The sequence below is a fragment of the Cucurbita maxima genome, unplaced genomic scaffold, assembly GCF_002738345.1.
Source record: "Cucurbita maxima cultivar Rimu unplaced genomic scaffold, Cmax_1.0 Cma_Scf00021, whole genome shotgun sequence".
NCBI classification, from domain to species: domain Eukaryota; kingdom Viridiplantae; phylum Streptophyta; class Magnoliopsida; order Cucurbitales; family Cucurbitaceae; genus Cucurbita; species Cucurbita maxima.
This window is the reverse complement of record NW_019272037.1, coordinates 1,390,408-1,410,458: the sequence shown is the minus strand read 5'-3', so window position 1 is coordinate 1,410,458 and position 20,051 is coordinate 1,390,408. Positions and strand designations below refer to the sequence as shown.

The window sequence follows — 20,051 nt, the reverse complement described above, 5'->3', positions numbered from 1 at the left end:
TTTTTTTTTTTTTTTTTTTTTTTTTTTTTTTTTTTTTTTTTTTTTTTTTTTTTTTTTTTTTTTTTTTTTTTTTTTTTTTTTTTTTTTTTTTTTTTTTTTTTTTTTTTTTTTGTATGTTATTATGTTTATAATATACAACAAACAATCATCCTTTCTACTTTCATATCTCCTAATCTAAGAAGCACGAATACATATAGATTTAGTACACGTACACAACAGTGACACATTTCTTTTTGGGTAGGTACGAAAAGTGTTTATGTAACAGTCCAAGTCTATCACTACTGGATATTATCTGTTTTGACTTGTTACATTTATAAAGGTGTGGAAACCTCTCCCTAGAAAACTCGTTTTAAAATTGTGAGGCTGACCGGACAATACCTTTTAGTGGCGAGTTTGGACTAGTTACAGATGGTATCAAAGCCAGACATGGGGTAGTGTATCAATGAGGACATTGGGCCCTCAATGAGGGTGGATTGTGAGATCTCACATTAGTTGGAGAGGAGAACAAATCTCCATAATAAACACTTTTTAAAACTGTAAAACTGACAACAATATGTAACATGCCAAAATAGATTTAGCAGTCGACTAACTAATGAAAATAACAATTTAGTAGCATTTGTAGACAACAATTACAGATACAATAATACAGACACCAAAAGGTGCAGAAACACCCAAACTCAATAAACAAAAATAGTAACTAATTGAAAACAAGTATGTATATAATTTATGAACCATACAACATATTATAAAACCCATAACACATCTTCAAATCCATCTTAGAGTTGTGCAAGTCGACGAATATCGATTGGGTATGCATCGGTTGGACGTTGAGCGCTGTAAGCTCTCCGCCCGATCACGGCATTCCCAGCTTCTGTTGGATGAAATGCATCCCAAAATAGATACTCATCCCTGTTTGAGCATGGAGTTTGAAAGGGTAGACATGTGATTTGCCCATTGTTCCTTCCTACTCCACAGCATCCAGTGTTCACAACCCTAAAACCTGATATAAACATTCATCGACTTCGTCACGTTCTATTCTGATATCATATTAAATTACGGTCAATCAGTTTAATAACACGAAATCTTACCGAAGGCAGGTGGATTGTCAATGACATCTTGAAAAATGCCAAAAGAATCAATGTAGATAAACTTAGCATCAGCTTGATTGTTGTTAAATTGATCAACCAAAGATCTAAGACCAGCATTGAATATTTGATTGGCTGAGTTGATCTTTTGAACACAAGTCCTTCCATCTGGACTGTTCTGAGCCAACTCATTTGGACTGCAACCAATCTGACCAAGTCCAAACAGCACAAACTTCCTAGCTCCATAGTTGTACAAAAGCTACAAAACACAACAATGGCACGTAAATGAACGGTCAGTCAGTTGATATTCGAGCTGAAATTCACATAAAGTTTAAATTTTTCGAGCCGGGTTTCGGCCGGTGTACCCTAAGCTGCTCGGAATACTGTTGGAGAAGGTTTTCAGAGTATTGTTGAGGTGTAAACTGGTTGCCTGTTGAGTAAAATTGAGGCATGAAATAGTTGTTGAGATAGTCATTACTCCCCAACCCTATTGAGTATATGCATTTACTGAGATAAGCTGCAGCTGAGTCCTCATCTCCAAGTAGATCCACCACTTGAGACACTGTGTTTTGGTAATTCTCCACTTGTCCACTAAAGCTTATGCGTCCTCCCTATTAAACATATAGCGCATTACCATCTCGACCAAATTAAACGTTTCGATGTTTTTCAACAGTTTAACATTATTCAATGGTCAATATAGCTCGGTTAGTAAAGCAGAGGGCTAAAAAATTCTCATGTCACCGGTTCAAATTTGGTTCTTGACACATCATGAATTTGTATACATATTTATTAATAAAATAGATTATGAAAAATACCGATACATCATGAGTTTACGCAACACGAGTTTATAAAATTTTTGAAAAGGGATTAGGAATTGTGATACAAAAAAGATGAAATGAAATTTATATACCAATTGGCGACCAGTTTCCTCTCTGATGCCGGCGGCGGCGGATGCATAATTAATGCCTCTAAGGATGTCTCGGCCTCTTGCGGTGGCGTAGGGAGAGATATAATCGTCAAATCCTAATAGCTCGGCTGCATTCATTTAATTCAAAATATTAACAAAACCTCTAATTTAATCTATTTTTTAAAAATTAATTTTTTATCCCTAAATTTGTACTCTCTTTTTTTAATTATTAAATTATTTTTTTTTTACTAACTTTACTCAAATTAAGTCCGATCTAGGCCTAGAATTGACTATTAAATAATTTTGTTGAAACATGTGAATTAAATAATAAGAAGACAAATCTAACACATGTTTTTTAGATATATTTTATAATTTATTAAAGACACAAAATAATTTTTTTATCATCAATTTTTTAAGAAAAGTTTAAGATAAAAATTACCACATTTATCTAAATTTAGAGGGTATAATTAGAGTTTAAAGCCAATTTTTATAATAAAAAAAATAATAATCCTTAATTTATGAATTCTCAGAAAAACTTACCGCGTGAGTGAATAAAATGTCATAAATATTTTGAAATTAATTTGCATGTGCATGCAATTTATAGCCAATTATAGCCTATTCAATGCAAACTTCAACTTTATTAATTTTCTTTTTAAAAACACATCTAAATCTTAATATTAAGTTTAATAATTTTGAAATGTTTATGAAGGGCGAAGAGACAGGAAAGATTACCGATAACATCAACTGTGGTTTTGCCATTGGAGAACCTTCCAGTGGGTCCACCAAAATCAATCCCATAAGGCAAATAATCGGCTCTAGCCAAAGATTGAAGCTGGTTGTTGTTCCCGTTGTCCACCAATGAATCGCCAAAAATGAAGTAGCACGGAACTTGCTGCGCCGCCGCGGCACTACACAACACGGTCACAACCAGCGCCAACACCGCCGCCCTGTAACACGCCGCGCTGTAACGCTCCGCCATTCAACTGATTATATGTAGAAAAGAAAAAAGGTTAAAATATATATGTATATAATGGGCAAGGGGAAAATGTATGTGGGTTTGGGTTTATATAATGGAGAGGGAAATTAATTTATAATTAAAAAAAAGAAATTAATGGCAGTTGAAGGAGGAAGGTTGGAAGCATTTATTTCACGCGGATATAATGTGTTGGGACTGAGACATAACACTCAACTATGCGGCTTCGTGTGCACAAACAAAATGTCTCTTTCTTTCTTTTTATTTATTTATTTAACAAAAGCTTCAATTATTTACCAAATTATGTGTTTTTTCTTTTTAATTATGCTCCTTCCTACACTTTTTAATTACTCCCTAATAAAATTTTAATTTTGTGTCCATTTATGAAACTTTTATATACACCCGTAGACATAGTCTACTTTAGTTCGTTAGGTAATGTTGTTAGTCACACAGTTTTAAAATGTGTCTGTTAATGAGAATTTTCACCTTCTATAAGAAATGTTTCGTCCTCTTCAACTGATGCGAGGTCTTACCATCAGAATTACTCACCAGGCGATGTATCAACGAGGACATTAGGTCTCTAGATAGTGGATTGAGAGATCTCATATTAGTTAAAAGCGTGGAAATCTCTCCATAACAGACGCATTTTAAAACTATGAGGTTGACGGTAATACATAACCAATGAACTTGTGCTGTTACAACAATAAAGTTAATACGAACGTTTTTTTCGTGTTGCGGACATGAATTATTCATGCAAGTCCTTGGGAGAATGAGCTTGGTTTGTATTAAAGTTTGGTGTTAAATTTTAATGTACGTTTTTTTTGCATAAGATGTATAGTAATAGTAAGTCCATTAAATTGGATTTGTTTATGGCCATATTCACTACGCAATTTCCAACGCTCATAAATATGAATAAATATGCATTACTCAGCAGCGGAGAAATATAAATTTTAGACAGCTACCTTGATTAATATAATGAAGCAACTTTGGATTTGGATTATGATATAATAGTATGGAGTTTTAGGTAAGATTAATTGATTATTTTCTTTTTAATACCTCAGATTTTATTTTGATTTTGATTTGGATCTTATAATACTCATTTCAATTAAATATGGCGGATTTTATTTATTGGGTTTGTTGGACAGCTCAAATTAAAGGTGTTTGGGTTAATTTTGGGTTTAAAGGGTCCGATTTAATAAAAATACACTTTCAACTTTGCACTTGTCTCCAAAATTTTAAAGAATTTTTATGTTAATTTCAAAAATACCTTTAAATTTTTTTAAAAATATCTTTAAACTAAAATAAAAAATCCTATTCTATCCTAAATTTTCAAAAAGTTTAGAAAAACACCCTTGTCGATACATTTTGGATGGAAATGTTAACGCTCTATTTCAAAAAATACCTTTGAATTTCAAAAGTTTTATTAATACCCTACAAAAGATTAAATTTTTTAATTTTTTTTATATCATAATTTATGAGGTATCAATAAAGTCGTTAATATATTGTTTGTCAAAAAAAAATCTTTATAAAAGTAAATTGTATTAGCTACTCCTAAAATTTTATGATTTTAGGATATTTTTTCTAAAGTTCTAAAAAAAAAAAAAAAAAAAAAATTGAAGGTTATTCTTTATTATTGAAACAAAATTGAAACAAAGAACTAATAGTTTCTCGAAACCATATATACGATCCAAGTCAAATCGAACTTAAAAAAAACATAAACTTTAAGGCACTTATAATAAATGAAGGTAAGGTAGGTAGGGAAATTGAATGCATTGAGAGGTAAGTCCCAATGGGAGTAACATGCAAACGCACCAACCTATTGACCATTTAAGATATCTCATTTATACACTATGCATCCATCCACCATGCTCTCCTCATTTATTATTTCGACCCCTACCCCCTTTTGTTTTTGGATTAAAAGTATGTAATCTTTCTTCAAAAACTTGTAAATAACTCTATGTAATTGAAAAATTACTTACAGATTCTTACAGTTCATTACGGCGTTGAGAAGTGGAGGAATAGAAATTCAAAGCCAAATCCTTGAGAATCTGAACCATGCCTTTCAAATCGCCACTTCCCAGCTCCAAACAGTCCTTCAGCAATCCACCGTCCACCACCTCCACTTGAACCGTCTCCACCACATCCCTCCAAGCCCCCTGCCATGCCAATCACAAAAAACAACAAAATACAGATTAATTGCGCCATTTTACACCCTACTTTTCATTCAGACATTTTATCGAACACCTTGCAAGCAACCGAAAGCGACCCATCCACGTACCGATTTTCTAAACACTTTAAGAAGCCTCTTCAACAGCGAATTGGCTACCCTCAGGACCGATTGGTAATTCCGCGTAACCCAACTCGCTCTTGCCATTTCTGATTCCAACCCAGTCAACTCGGTGAAAGCCCTAAGCAACTCGTTAATGTCCGGAAGGGCGTCGTAGAGATCTGAATAGGAGATGTCTCTCCAAGCGTAGTTCTTCGCGTAGTCCCAGGCGAGCGACCACATGGAGCTCCAGAAGCTAAGTCCGAGCCCTTGCTCTAGCTGATGGGCAATGTGCCTGGCCCGTTGCGAGCCGGCGAAGTCTCCGCGAGAGGCGCGTAGATTGGCGACACGAGACATGAGGGAATGTGCGAGTGAAAATAGGGTTTTGAATTGGGAGAAGGAGAAGGAAAGGGACGGCGGCGGAGAAGTGAGGAGGAGGAGGAAGAACAAAACGACCGGAAGTGACGCCGCCGTTGTGGCCATTTTCTTTCCTTCGACGGTGACAAGAAACGTTTGACACAATTTATTGAAAAAATTACGCTCTTAAGATGCCGTTTCAATTTTATCCTTTCAATGTGTTATTTTTCAACATTCTTTACTTTGATTTTACTTTTTTTTTTTTTTTTTTTAATTTGGTTGTTTAGCTTTAGAGTACTGATTCTCTTAATTTTTTTTTTTAAATAGTTTCTTTTAGTTTTCGGGTACTATAACTATGACCTTTAAGTTCCTATATTCCAAGTCAAGTTAGCTCGGGTTTGAATTATTAGTTTTAAACTTAAAATTAAGAAATTAAAACAAACAAACAAACAAAAAAAATCTTAATTTTCTTATATTGGATCGAGAGATGAGAAGTTTATAGAAACCTCCCTTTGACCGAGATGTGTAGTAACCCTTTCGAGAAAAAAAAATATATATATATATGTAAAGGATTGAGAGATGGGAAGATTATAGAGAATTCTTCTTTTCTCGAGATGTATATCAAATTCGTTCGAATCTCTTTATGTTTAAAGCTTAAATACGAACTTGTGGTCATTATATTTTACTTTTATTTTAAGTTCCGTCCTCTCAAAACATTCATTTTAATCTTTGTATTTCTAAAATGTGATAATTTTCGATCCTTTTCGAAAAGATTATTGAAAAAAATAATAAATAAAAATAAAATTGAAGGGACTAAAACAGAGTATAGGAACTAGAATAGACGTTTTGAAGGTAAAGGGGCGGAAATGAACAAAAATTGAAAGTAAATTGAGGGAGTAAAATATATATATATATATTTTTTTTTTTACTGTATGTTCTAAGCTTCCCTTTGTTTTGCTGTTGTTGTGATGCAACTGATATGAGCAGGATGAACAAAGGTCATTTACATATGAACTGTGAAGAATGATACTACATTCATTATTCACTAACCTTCATTACCTTCCTTCTGCTTTCTTACATCTTCAGCCCGTCAATGTTACCAACTTTTCCAGTATTCAGGGACTTGGTTGCAGAAGAGTTGATATTGTCCAGCGCAGTCGATCGAGGTTCGAGCAGCAGTTGATGTAACTAAAGTTGTAACAATGAAAACTGGACTTCCTATAGATTTGAAAGTTTGGTGAGATCTAAAAGAAATGCTGTTAAAACCATTACAAGAAAGCTGCTCAACTGACAATTTTGCCTTCTTAGCTACAGAGAAAACATACTCATCCATGATCCATCACTCAAGTAAATGACTGCTACTTGTTCTTATTCATAAACTCTCCTGTGAATCTTTGAGGAGGAAGATATCTATACTGTTGTTCTTGCTGTAGCAAGAACAACAGTCGCCAATTCACCAATTCCTTGTTGAGGATTGTTGGAAGAGGTGTCCCATATCGACTAATTAAAGGGTTGATCATAGGTTTATAAGTAAGGAATACATTTCAATCCGTACGAGACCCTTTGAAGAAACCAAAAGTAAAGCCACAAGAGCTTATACTCAAAATTGACAATATCATATTATCGAGGGAGAGTATGTGATTCCCAATATCCCCTTGGAGGGAATACTCACCGTAAGCTTGGATTGTTATATTTGGTTGTGCTGCACTAGAGTTCATCTGTTGTTGATATGAAGGGTGACAATTACTTCTCCTCTGCTGTGGGGCAGAAGCAAACAAATCCAAGGTATGTTTTGGATCATGAGATGTTGTTGACACAGTTTGAGCCGAATGAACAAATTGGTGCTTATGATCAGAGGGAACAAACTCTCCACGCTCATTCAATTACAAATCCCAGATAAACAAAAATCCCAAAACCATCCTTTTCTACATAAACCCAGATCCAATTTTAGAGCTTTTTGTTCAATCAAATTCCATGACCAAGCAAGGTACAAGAAACGCATTCAATTCATAACCTACAAATAAAAGTCAAGCGGAACACACAGCACAGCGAAAAGTTGGCTCAATTGAACACTGAGAAACTAAATATCATGAACGAATCCCTAATCGTAGGAAAAGAACATGATAAAGCACCAAAATCAAACTCCTGCAAAGCAACAACCCCTCACAGATTGTTTAAAACCAAGGCATAGGAAAAGAGAGAATCAGGAAGGGAGACGTAACCCTAATGCACCAATTCAACCTTTTCTGCACCCAAATCAGTTGTTTCAGACCAAATTGCTAGAAAACCAAAAATTAAATAGAAACCGATCAATACTACGGCGTTGGAAGAAGAAGAAGAAGAAGAAGACGACTATGAAGGAAGCCATGCATACCTCTTCACTCCAAGCGAGCTCTCAACAGCCAGAGAAAACGATAAATCTGGGAGGGGTAAGATCGTAAAGTCACAGCAATTCGTAATTTAGAAAAAAAAAAATTTGGACCATTTCTCGATTTGTGCGTGTCATCCTTGCGCAGGGGCCATGCTAATCTTCTCTGTATCGTTCCAATTTTATCGGATGTCCCCGAAGGGACGCTCTATCCATATCGCCTCCACAATATAAACGCGTATTACGTTCGAAATTCAGCGATGTGGGATAATAAGAGATTGGGCCGTGCAGAGGCCCATATTTATTATTATTTACTAAGAAGTAATATTTATTTTCTTTGTTCATTTACATTTCAAAAGGCATTAAAATTTGAACATTTTATTTATGCTCTATTTGACATAAATTATTCCAAATTTCAGAATTTAAATAAAATAAATTACAAACTCCCATCTATGTTTGGAATAAAACTAATTTATAATCACTAAAATATGTATTATTTTTTTTCGATAACACCATAAATAAAAATAAAATATAGCATTTTACTCTTTTATATTTATGATTAACATGCATATTTGGAACACATTATTCCTCATCATAAAATACCCACAAACTATATTATATTGAAAGGAAGATTAAAATAAAATATATATGAAAAGCAACAGCTGTCATTTTCCCCCAAAAATGCTTTTCAAAGACCGTGAAACTTTAAAATCTTATCCAAAGAATTGGATTCATTATACAGATTTGTTTCATTTTTTATATATACTTTTAATAAATTTTTAAATTAGTTTATTGTTTACTTTTTCTAAAAATATTTAATTTTATTAATAGGCAATTATAAACCTAATAATTTCGTACCATACAATATACTAAAGCCGGGGTGGTGACCCTAACAAGAAAATCAAGCTACGTGTCGAACTATTAGAAAGTTGTCATATTCTGATGCTACATAGCGTGTGGATCTCCAAAGAAATGGGATAAAATATCTTATGGGACCAATTCCAGCATCGCTATCGTACAATTTTTTTTATCTCTCCAACGTGGTGAGTTTAGCCGCAATTCTTAGCTATCACGTAATCGTATCCATTGTTTCAATTCAAACACTTTTAGTTAATTTATGTTTTTTTTTTTCAACAAACATGTCTATGTATGTACGTATATACATACGTACAATTATATGCGTATTTATATATTTAAGAATATTTAAAAATTCTATTAATAAAACTTTATTCATATATTAAATACAATTATATGCGTACATAAAAAATAAAAACTTTATTCATATATTAAATACAACATAAAATAAAATAAAATAAAATAAAATTGAAGTTAAAAAAATCATTAATAAATAAAATCGGTATAATCAACAAAATTAAAATATTTCAATAAATTTATAAGTTTTTAAGAAATTTTATAAACATCTCATTTAATCTATAAATAATAATGAAAATTGGAAAAGATTGGGTGGAAGGAGGACATGTTTGGGAATAAATAAGTAATAATTAATGTGGGAGGCAGAAAATGGGACACGTGGACAGCAAATTTCTGTCAGGTCAATGACTTACCCATGCAAGCCAACAGCTTGCAACTCCGTGGCCCACAAGTAACGGAGCCCTTTAGCCTTTAAAAAAAAACAACCATAATAATTAGTATTATTATTATAAAACTAGGATGAGAAGACATGGGGCCCACTCAACTATATTGTGACGTCATTTCCCCTTTTATTGAAAAAGAAAAAAAAGTATTTGAAAATGTGTGCTCAGGACGACTCGGAGCCGAGCCGAGTCTCCTCCGATTCCCTCTCTATAAATACCGGCCCCTTCATCTTCGCCTTCCTACTGTTCCATTTCTCTTCACTTGAATCGTATATGGCCGAAGAATTCCAGGAATCCGAAGTGATTTTCTCCGATCTCGACCACTGCCGTTACCTTCACGGTGCCGACGACGACGATTGCGGCGAGGATTTCTTTAACTTCAACTGCCGCGGAGGAATGGTTGTAACGCCGCGAAATAAGTATCAACAGCGGACGGTGCGCGATGGTGGACGGATGTCGAAGAAGGTAATGGCGAGTTCGCTTCCGGTAGGAATTCCGGAAAGAAACCGTCGGAGGACGACGGAGGAAGAGGATGAAACGGACGAAGAGGAAATGATTCCGCCGCATGTGGTGGCGGAGAGGCGAATGGCAGGGAAAATGGCGTTCTCTGTTTGCACTGGGAATGGAAGGACGCTGAAAGGACGAGATTTGAGACGAGTAAGGAATTCGATCCTTCGGATGACCGGATTCTTAGAAACGTGATCGGAATGAGGACGGTGATCGAATCTCCGATGAATTTCTAGATAGATACACAAATTCGGAAGCGGAAAATCAAACCGCGACGAACGCTAAAAGGCTTCTTCGCTCTGCTTCTATTGAATCAAATTTAATTATAGTTTGGGGATTTGTTGTTGGTGAAATGATCGATTTTACCAAATAATCAAAATTGAAAGTTGTATTTTCATTTTCTTACAGAAAAAAAAAAAAAAAATGATGAGTTTATGAAATTTTTGAGGGAGGGATTTGGTTTCGAAGATTTGACGATCTCTCCCAACCAGATTACTTGTTCATTACGGCTATTGCACATATTAGACGCTCCGTTTTTATTTATTTATTAAATATATAGTGGAAGCTTTGTTTTTATATTCACACTTTATAAAAATGTTATTTCTAGTTTTATAATTTTCATTACATTTGATTGAAATTATTATATATATATATATATATATATATATATTTTAATTGATACTGAATTAATACTGAATTAATCCTAAAGTTTTTTTAAAAAACATTATAATAAAGAGATAATAAGCGAGCATGAACTTGAGGTGTCATATGATTACATTATGATTAAAAGTATAGACAATTAACAAAACCAAAAGAGACCCAATGAATTAAATAATGGTGATGTGGAACAATCAGAAGCAGTTTGTTATACTTTGCATGGGAAAAGATAATAGGAAGTTCGGGCAGTTGCAAGATGAGGCGTTTTATTGGAAAAATCAATTATGAAAGAAGGATCGATGACGTCGTTCTAAAATTAAAAATATTTCTTTTTCGAGAACAAAAGTAAACATTAGTCTTGAAAATACAAAATTCATTTTAGTAAATGATAAATGTCCATTTTTAATTAATATTTTAATATAAAAAATATCCTACCTTAAGATTGAGAATATATTCTCTTTATAAGAATAATTTTGCACTCTAGGATTGAGTATGTCCTGGATTTCCGAATTCATTTTCTAAATCTACAAAAACATTGATGGAGAGAAGAAAAGATTATCGACCAATTTCATAATTATTCTAGTTTATTATTATCGATTTTTTATTTATCTTAAATACATTTAAAATAATACAAAAAATTTAAAACTTCTTTTTCAAAACACAAATAGAAGTAATATTATATCTAAAATTAATTACATTATAAATTTTTGTATATTTAATTTTAAAATCTAATTTATAATATTATAGAAGAAAGAAATTAAAGGGAGGGGAGAGAGAGAGTTGCGTGTTGGTAAAAGGAACGAACAATCATTTTGATTTTGAGCTTTTTATATTCAATATGATTGGTGAGACTTTCGTTATCCTACTTACCAACTTTTTATTTTTTTTATTTTGTAACAAAAAAATCAATTTATAACTCTAAACTAATAATTATATCAACTAAAACTTCAAATTCAATTAATACTCGTGTTTGCACATATAATTATATCATCTATTCTTGAACAAATTCACTTAAAAAAGTTAAATTTAATTGGTAGAATTATAAGTTTTCTCGTGGGTAAAATAAGGGTTTTCAAACAAAATCTAGATGGTGTAAATTAATGCATTTATAAAAGTTCTACGATTTAATCTATACAATTATTTCTTTGAGTTTTATCAACTCAATTAGTTTAGAATTGGAACCTACCACCTCTAAAAGAACAAACACATTCTAGAGAATATCAGATCAAGTAAAGCTTATAGATGACAATTCAATAAACAAAGTTCAAATGAGTTTATATATATATATATATATAAACTCGATTTTACAAACAAGTCAAACCCACCCCACTTAGAACTTGGATCAAAGTCTTCGATTTGTGGTTTGATATCAAATAGTCAGTTGTTTGGTAATTCTTTTTGTTTTTATTGTTTGAACAAATGTGAAGGTAATGAGGCTTCATGTTTTTGGTTTTCCTTAGCAGAGTTATCAAAAATTGCATACAGAACATTCGGTTTCACTTACTATATATAAATCACCTCAGTTGTTCGCATATGCATGCACTTTTGGATGGAACATTTATATCCAAAAAGGAAATATTATCAATAAAGCAAAGAAAAGGATCAGAAGCAATGGTGACAGAGTAACTTCATTCCTATAACTCATATTTCAAGAACATGATTTATTGATTGATTGGGGAAACAGTTATACTCACAGATGAGACTTGAAGCAGCAGGTTGCAACGTAGCCGAAACGCGCCGAGCTATCCCAGATTGAACCATTTATGATCTCTTGTTACCCCTAAAATCAAATCAATCATATCAGTCTTGAAATATAAGTAGTAGGTGAGAAGCAAGAACAGATGAGGCTGTTGATACTCACATTCAAATGAAAACAAAATGGAGTGGATATCTACAACTAAAGGACTATGCCTTGGCAGGCAACGAAAAGGATCTGCTTAAATATCGTTGGGAGACTAGTGCTTATTTCGTATGTAAACACACTGGCTGAAGTTCATAGCTGTAATAGCCTAAGTCCACCGCTAACAAATATTGTCCTGTTTGGGCTTTCTCTTTCGGGCTTCCTCAGACTTAATTCAAGATGATGAATCTAGTAACAAAGAAAATGTCCATGACCTTTAAGATCTGTGTTTTACCTGTTGGTATTGCTGTTTTGAAAACATCAACCAAAGGGGCTTGGAAACCACTGGCTCGAGACCCCGAAGAGAATCAAAATGATGAATGATATTACTGAAACAAATGGTTCCATTGATTTCTCTGCTACGTCTGAGTAATGACTTAAATGAGAAATGTTGGATCCAAATTTCCCTTCTTCAGTTTCATCTAGTTCATGAGCTAAGTAAATTAAACTCCAGCCCCCAACAAAAACAACAAAGAATTCTATTTAAACAAATGCATAAAAGTGGTCTGCAAGGATTCCACAGCTCAAGATATCCATACACAAATGCTTGGTTCTCACATTGTCCTGAATAAGATATCAACTATTAGTAAAAGAGTTGCATAAGAGGACATACCATTTGAATGCTTTCACGTGGGGAGGCTTTCCTTTTGCAACAGCTGCATTTTTTAGGCCACAATTTTTTTTGGTTGTTCTCCTGTTCATCATTGCTTTCCGGCTTAACCTCAGAGTGAGAACTCCTCTTCCACATTCATGAACAGCAATCAGCACACAAGCAACAAATGGTTCATCAGAATTGAGAGATGCATACCATTACTCTGATTGCAAAATTCAGAAACAGGAAATCCATCGACATCATCATTTCTTGGGTATCCCAGATATCGGGCATGCATGCAAGTATAGTAACTAATACAGGAAAAGAAGTCGTCAGCAATGAAATAACATTGACCCAATAGAAAATAAAAGGAGAAATCCCGAAGAAAGCACAGAGAATGGAGATAGATACTTGGAGGTGGGAAGGCCATTGCAGTGCTCCTTGCTGCAGGAGAAAGCGCCTTAATGGAGCCAAGAATAGGTACGGATCGCCACAGAAGGAACCCTCCAAATCCTTAATATGGATGGATCGGCACCATTATTGATTTCAGAGCCCCTGCATCCCCAGGACCCGTTTTTTCCACTCATAATTTTTCCGTTCCAAATTTTAAGGGAAGAAATTCAAAAATTAATAGTATTTTTTTCAAAAGGGGTAATCTTTTTAGGAAATGTTATCTATGGACATCGGTAATTATTTTTTTTTTTCCTAACCAATTGTAAAATAATTTAGTTTAGAAACGAACACAAAGGAAAATGCAATGAGAGAGAAATATAATAAACTCAGACGAAGCCAATATCATTTTGATTCTAGAAAAAGCATTCCGTTCCATCTATCTCATACTAAAGCCGTCATGTACAGAGCAAGAATCTGAGCGATGGCGATTTCCACATAAAATTCCTAATCGCACAAAACATTGTTTACCGAATAAAACCACTTTTTATCTTGGTGGTGTGGTTGGCTTTGGGGGGAGTGGGGAGTTGAAACTAAAGGAAGAAGCCATAGCTCAACCTTTTACATGCTGAGGCAGGCATGCTTTGCTCAAATAGGATGAGTATCCTCCTCCCATGATACTCGCTAGAAACCATATTACACCGTATATCGGTTCTTCGCATGCCTGTCAAACTTCTTTGCATCTTCCTGAACGAGAAATTAACATGGTATCAGAAACATGAAACAAAAGATTGAGTTAAAACCATGAGAAATGTAAATAAAACTATATAGCAGCAGCATACATACGTGGAATATAAAGCCAATGCTGTCATTGTAATCAAGAAACTCCTTCCACTGCTTCCCAATGCTCGCCTAGCCAGAAAATAGAGTAGGAAGTAGAGACAGTAACTGATGAATACATAGATCCCGACAATTTATTGTTAAAAAATGCAGTTCATTGCGTGTGCCGGGATAAAGTATCGTATTAATGTAGAGCATATTATGCTGGAGAAAATCTAGTGGGCTATATGTATAAATTATTGGTCTGGTGGCTATTACCTGCGCCACTTCATTGGAAGCATTCTTAGTCCAAATCGATATTTTATCCTGCCCAGATCTAACGTTGACAACAGCTCCACAAATTTCATCACCACAATCAAACTGTTCTCCGATCATAGCAAGCAGCTGTTTGAAGTAATTTATTTTTTTAGAAAAATAATAACAATAACCATTCTCGAATATCTTTGTTTACATGCCAAATTGAACATGCAATTCAAGGTAGTACCGTGTATAGCCAGCCATTATCAGATTTGCCCCTTGAAAAGTTCACAGTCCATTTCCCTCCATTCGCACAGACAGGATCCTCCCATTTAGGCTCAATTATATGTTTGAAGCAGTACAAATCTGCCCTCAACGCCAATTTGCTTGGATGATGAATATTGTTGTAAACACTAAAAGCAGGAAAAAGAAAATTAAGCATTGTATGCCAGTAGAAACTGCTATAAAAATGATAGAAATGTCAACATGAGGCAACCATTTATAATTTCAAGTAATGACGGACCCCTAAAACCAGTCCATCTTCAAATTAAGGCTTTTAAATTATTTGTTAAAGCAACATAATAAGTATCTAGATTGAAACATTTCAGAAGCAAACAACACGTAAATGCTTTACCGAACTTTCTATTCTATGTAAAAGTACAATAAAATGGATATCAAAGGCCCTCATTTTATAACCATTTGATTTTTTAAAATTAAGCTTGTAAATATTACTACCATCTATGAGTTCCTTTCTTTTGTTCTCTACTCTCTACAATGCATTTGAAAAAGTCAAGCAAAGTTTTGAAAACTAAAAAAAATAGTTCTTAAAAACTTATTTTTGTTTTTGGAATTTGAATAAGAATTCAAATATTAACAAGAGAAATGGAGACCATCGTAAATAAATTATTAGAAACCAAGCACAATTTTCGGAAACATAAATTCAAATGTCTATCAAATGGAATCTAAGAGTATCCAAGCGAGCTAACAATGCACCTCAACTATTCTCAAAGGTCAGCCATGGGGTAACTATATTTGATCGCCAAAACCAAGTAGGCAGCCAATGACCACAGTGACTTGAACTCAACTCAATAGCATAGTTTATTCAAATTCTGATTTATGAATGCAAAAACTCAAGTAATCAGTGAACACCACAAAACAAAACAGAGTGAACAAGAGTTGAGGAGGCAAAGATGGTAAAACGATTAGAAAACTTCAACAGCAAATGATGGTCCAAACTCGTCCAAAATTAGCAGAAGTGATTGTTTATATAAATTCAAAGAAATTTCCTAGTAACTTGCTCGCACGTGTAACTTATTTATATCTAATTCTTAGGTTTAGACACACATAATCGAAGTAATTCGTACTAAACTTTAGAATATTCACAAATATAATCTACATGAACGTCAAAAATAAAGTCTCCAACAGAGCTCCCGNAAAAACACACAAAAAAAAAAAAAAAAAAAAAAAAAAAAAAAAAAAAAACAAGAGCAGAAATAGCACCACGTATACTTTTCCCCGTAGCTTCATGCATATATCAAAGAACATCACTATCCATTCAAGACCTGCGATAAGAAACTAAATGTTCTACCCAATTTCATCCATGAGCAAGTCCCCTCTCTCCAGCCCTAACAATCATAATCCCCTCTCTTTGGCTCAGCTGTTTCGAATTAAATACAACAAGACCAATACAAGTAAAACGCTAAAAAAACATAGAAGAATATTCAATTCCCAAAGCAATGTCGATCCCTTTTTCCCGAAGCTTCCTAAATTTCCCCAGAAAAAAAAAAAAAAAACATAAAGCGGACCAAGAAACGACAACAACAAAAGAATCGAAAAAAAGAGTAAGTTATCAAAAAAAGAAAAGAAACGAAAAGAAAAATTCTACCTCCAGAACTCCTCCACGGTAGAGAAGGTATATATCGGTCGGATAGACGCACCCCAGGTGGCTTGCTTGGACTTGGCGGATGGGTTATCGAACCAAAAGGTCCAAGGGTGCTCCAGAGGGTGAGGCTGATGCACTATCGCCGCAGATAAATTGGAGGAGTCCAGGTCGTCGTCGCCGACGATCTCTCCTTCCTCAAGATCCTCATCTTCCTCATTGCCTCGTCCCCTAGGGTTTTGATTTGCGATGGAATTAGAAAGATCTTCCATCGATGTAGCTTTGATCGTCTCTTCGACTACCATTTTTCGTTCACTACTCGTGAGATCGAGCGTATCTGAAGAATCGAGTCAATGGAAGAAACCGAAGAATGGCACCGCCCTCGAATTTCTGTTGGGCGTTTGAATCAGCTTTAAGTAGGATTTCCTTCCCGACTTTTATATGGTAATTGGAGTACAAATATATAACTAAATACTTAATAGATAGAGTAATATAAATAAATCTAATATATTAATATTTTTTATTTTATTATTAAAAAAAAAAAACAAAAACAATAAGCATTTATAATTATTTAAAAACTCAAGAAGCCTTATTTTTAGTTAATTTGTTTATTGTTTTTTTAATTTCTTAAAATTATTCCAGGACATTTTCCTATAATTCGTTATTTTGAAATAGGACAACTAATTGACTCAGTTTAATTTAAATCTAATTATAAAGAAAAAAAAAACTAAATTACAATTTTTTGTTTGATTTGGATAACATATAAAATAAAAAATAAAAAAAAAAAATAGTTTCAAAATCACCCATAATCCAGCGACCCAATTGCAATCAATTTAGTGTTACTTTTAAAAAATTTTAACTCTGATTTTAAAACAATCAAAATCATAGCTATGTTTGGAAATGATTTTGAGCACGACAGGAAGTGATCTAGCGCTTCCAAATGATTCTCGAACATGTTCTAAATACGCTTAGTTTCATAGAAATGAGTCTCGCACAGTACGTTTGATGAACAAACTCTTGTTGTTTCGAGAGAAGCCTCATGACTAGTCGAGGTCGATGGTAGAATCATGGTGCAATAATCTTGATCAGTTTTATATATCAGGCAAAGAAAAAGGTGGATGATGAAGATATGGAAATTGAAATTGAAATTGATTTGAAGAAATAAGATCCAATGTATTACATACATACATACATACATACATACATCACTATACTCAGCGGACCAGTGGCTTCATTCCCTCTGCCAAACCTGAATATATATCAACCAATGCAACAAAAAATCCCCTACGGTGCCCTTCCAATCGGCCAAATCCTCTTCACCAACAAGCTGCTGCATCAATCTTACACCAACTATGGCTTCCGTATCTCAACCTACCACAGCACAGATTGAACACACACAGAGTTTGAGGTTCAAGAAAGATGACACCATTCATAAAAGCACTTCATTCAGCATGGAACACAGTAATGGGAATCAAGATGACACCATTCATTTCATGGCAGCTCATTGAGAAAATCATGAAAGAATATAAGGGCATACGAAAAATAAAACTGAACTAAAGAAACCGACTCCGGTCAAGTAAAATGAGACATCCTTAAGGGGTAATAACAAAACAAAAAAAAAAAAAAAAAAAAAAAAAAAAAAAAAAAAANAAAAAAAAAAAAAAAAAAAAAAAAAAAAAAAAAAAAGTAACAGCTCAAGCCCACCGCTAGTAGATATTGTTTGCTTTGGCCTGTTACGTATTGCCTTCACGGTTTTAAAACGCATCTACTAGGGAGAGGTTTTCATATCCTTATAAGGAATGCTTCGTTTCCCCCTTCAACTGATGTGGGATCTCACAATCCACCCCCTTGGAGGTCCTGCATCTTCGCTGGCACACTGCCCGATGTCTGGCATCCTACCAACCTGTAACAACTCAATCTCACTGCTAGTAGATATTGTCCGCTTTGGCCCCTTACGTATCACTGTCAGCCTCACCGTTTTAAGACGTGTCTACTAGGGAGAAGTTTTCTATCCTACCAACCGATATGGGATTACATAACCACAGAGCTCCTTCTCAAACTTTTGAAAATAGTAGTAATTTGTGATTCGAAATCATGACAAGAAGACACAGATCTTTGAATAATGACTCTCTCCACAACAAATATAGTCAGAAACACACTCTTTGTAGGATTTTGTTTCCATGAACAATGCAGAGGAAACGCAATGAACAATGAGAAACTGAAGATTCAAAATTATAGCTTCAATGTACAACACAACAAAAACAACCTTGTTCTTAAATCACCAAACCAATCAACACAAAAACATAAGACCGACAGTGATATTTATAAATTAAAACACATGGCGTAAGGTTAGAAAGAAAGGAAATTCCATCATTGCTCTCTCAAAAGCCTTCGTAAATGAAGCCAACCAAAGTTCATGACACTAAATGCAGAAAACCCAACAAAAAATTGCTAAAATTCAACACCCAATTCATCTCCAAGCATTTCAAAGATGAACAAATACAAATCATGACATATAAAGTACCATAAAATCATGCACACAAATATATTTTAGTACTCCACCTATAGCTATAACGGCAAACACTTTCTCTTCACCCTACACATTTAATCAAGCAGTTAACCTTAAACGATTAGATGCAGAAAAAAACCTAACCAAAACAACAAAATCCCATCTATAAAACAAGAGTAAATTAGCCAAACAAAGAAAAAACGAGAAATGCAGTCAATCTAAAGACAAAAACCTTCAAACAGCAGAAGAAAATGTGAGGAACAAGAAGTAAACTACCTTGGGGGCATAATACGGCGCTTAGTAAACTCCAAAAGTGTAGAGGAAACGCCATGGGCGGATCGGACCTGAGCTTGCAAAAGACAGCACATTAGGAACCCTAAATTTTAGAGAGGGGGAGTGGGAAGGGGATTTGGGGTTTAAGGAAAATGGCGATTGAAGAATCGGCGGAGAGGGGCGAGAGTGGGGTTGTTCCACCGTACGACTCTTAACCAGACAGAGTAACGGAGGGAGAGAGAGAGAGAGAGAGAGAGAGGGAAGGAGGAAATTCGTGTTGTTTTGTTTTTTTATATTGTTTTATATTTGTCCGAGGTGGCTTCATTTTAAAATCAATCCCACCCTTCCAAAACGGCAGCGTTTTGTGACAGTTCCCGTTGCATTGGTTCCTAATATTTGTAAAATATTAGGAACCAATATTTTTTAAAAAATATTTGTAAAAGATTAACAATAATACTAATATTTTTTTTAATAAATGAAAATAGTGAGTTTGATGGTCTAAATTATTTTATTTTTCATTTAAAATATTTCTAGAGAATATTACTATTCTTTGAATTATTCATCGAACAAATTAAAATTGAGAGAGAGAGAGAGATCTCGAACAGTTAAAATCAAATGTCATCAAACCAAGTTTATTATTAACATTCATGCAGATAAAATCACATCACACAAATCACCAAAAAAAAAAAAAAAAAAAAAAAAAAAAAAAAAAAAAA

General features: G+C 34.0%; 6 protein-coding genes, 2 long non-coding RNA genes and 1 other non-coding gene across 12 annotated transcripts in view; 2 read left to right on the top strand and 7 right to left on the bottom strand.

The window, feature by feature from the left end:
• LOC111495587 (floral homeotic protein AGAMOUS-like) overlaps positions 1-264 on the top strand; it is a 3,926-nt gene extending 3,662 nt beyond the window's left edge. The window contains exon 9 of the mRNA XM_023145691.1: positions 114-264. The gene's annotated coding sequence lies outside the window, so the exon portion shown is untranslated. The remainder of the gene's footprint in view (positions 1-113) is intronic.
• A 438-nt stretch (positions 265-702) lies between these two features.
• LOC111495571 (GDSL esterase/lipase At5g45670-like) lies at positions 703-3,046 on the bottom strand. The gene is made up of 5 exons (XM_023145668.1): positions 2,725-3,046; positions 1,996-2,120; positions 1,451-1,696; positions 1,089-1,344; positions 703-1,000 (listed from the first exon to the last, which is right to left on the bottom strand). The coding sequence occupies exons 1-5, from the start codon at positions 2,969-2,971 to the stop codon at positions 777-779; spliced, it is 1,098 nt and encodes a 365-aa protein (XP_023001436.1). The 5' UTR covers positions 2,972-3,046; the 3' UTR covers positions 703-776.
• Positions 3,047-4,675: 1,629 nt separating this feature from the next.
• Positions 4,676-5,817, bottom strand: LOC111495595. The gene is made up of 2 exons (XM_023145701.1): positions 5,244-5,817; positions 4,676-5,121 (listed from the first exon to the last, which is right to left on the bottom strand). The coding sequence occupies exons 1-2, from the start codon at positions 5,712-5,714 to the stop codon at positions 4,951-4,953; spliced, it is 642 nt and encodes a 213-aa protein (XP_023001469.1). The 5' UTR covers positions 5,715-5,817; the 3' UTR covers positions 4,676-4,950.
• Positions 5,818-6,392: 575 nt separating this feature from the next.
• Positions 6,393-8,209, bottom strand: LOC111495619. Its single transcript, XR_002720327.1, has 2 exons — positions 7,261-8,209; positions 6,393-6,806 (listed from the first exon to the last, which is right to left on the bottom strand). It is a non-coding gene; the product is annotated as an uncharacterized LOC111495619 (long non-coding RNA).
• LOC111495865 lies at positions 8,059-8,161 on the bottom strand. The gene has a single exon (XR_002720386.1). It is a non-coding gene; the product is annotated as a U6 spliceosomal RNA (small nuclear RNA).
• Positions 8,210-9,780: 1,571 nt separating the features above from the next.
• On the top strand, positions 9,781-10,525 carry LOC111495606. Its single transcript, XM_023145716.1, has one exon. It carries the CDS (start codon positions 9,825-9,827, stop codon positions 10,251-10,253), a length of 429 nt encoding a protein of 142 aa, XP_023001484.1. The 5' UTR covers positions 9,781-9,824; the 3' UTR covers positions 10,254-10,525.
• Positions 10,526-12,317: 1,792 nt separating this feature from the next.
• On the bottom strand, positions 12,318-13,894 carry LOC111495615. 4 transcript variants are annotated; one of them, XM_023145728.1, is made up of 4 exons: positions 13,619-13,894; positions 13,424-13,518; positions 13,229-13,354; positions 12,318-13,037 (listed from the first exon to the last, which is right to left on the bottom strand). In XM_023145728.1, exons 1-4 carry the CDS (start codon positions 13,635-13,637, stop codon positions 12,993-12,995), a joined length of 285 nt encoding a protein of 94 aa, XP_023001496.1. In that variant the 5' UTR covers positions 13,638-13,894; the 3' UTR covers positions 12,318-12,992. The 4 variants fall into 4 exon arrangements, with proteins under 4 accessions (XP_023001496.1, XP_023001497.1, XP_023001495.1 ...); XM_023145729.1 differs by having other exon boundaries at positions 12,318-12,980; XM_023145727.1 differs by having other exon boundaries at positions 12,318-12,804.
• Positions 13,895-13,986: 92 nt separating this feature from the next.
• On the bottom strand, positions 13,987-17,003 carry LOC111495592 (eukaryotic translation initiation factor 4E-1-like). Its single transcript, XM_023145698.1, has 5 exons — positions 16,560-17,003; positions 14,922-15,087; positions 14,696-14,821; positions 14,444-14,509; positions 13,987-14,344 (listed from the first exon to the last, which is right to left on the bottom strand). Exons 1-5 carry the CDS (start codon positions 16,856-16,858, stop codon positions 14,294-14,296), a joined length of 708 nt encoding a protein of 235 aa, XP_023001466.1. The 5' UTR covers positions 16,859-17,003; the 3' UTR covers positions 13,987-14,293.
• Positions 17,004-17,679: 676 nt separating this feature from the next.
• On the bottom strand, positions 17,680-19,611 carry LOC111495618. Its single transcript, XR_002720326.1, has 2 exons — positions 19,339-19,611; positions 17,680-17,924 (listed from the first exon to the last, which is right to left on the bottom strand). It is a non-coding gene; the product is annotated as an uncharacterized LOC111495618 (long non-coding RNA).
• Positions 19,612-20,051: the final 440 nt, after the last annotated feature.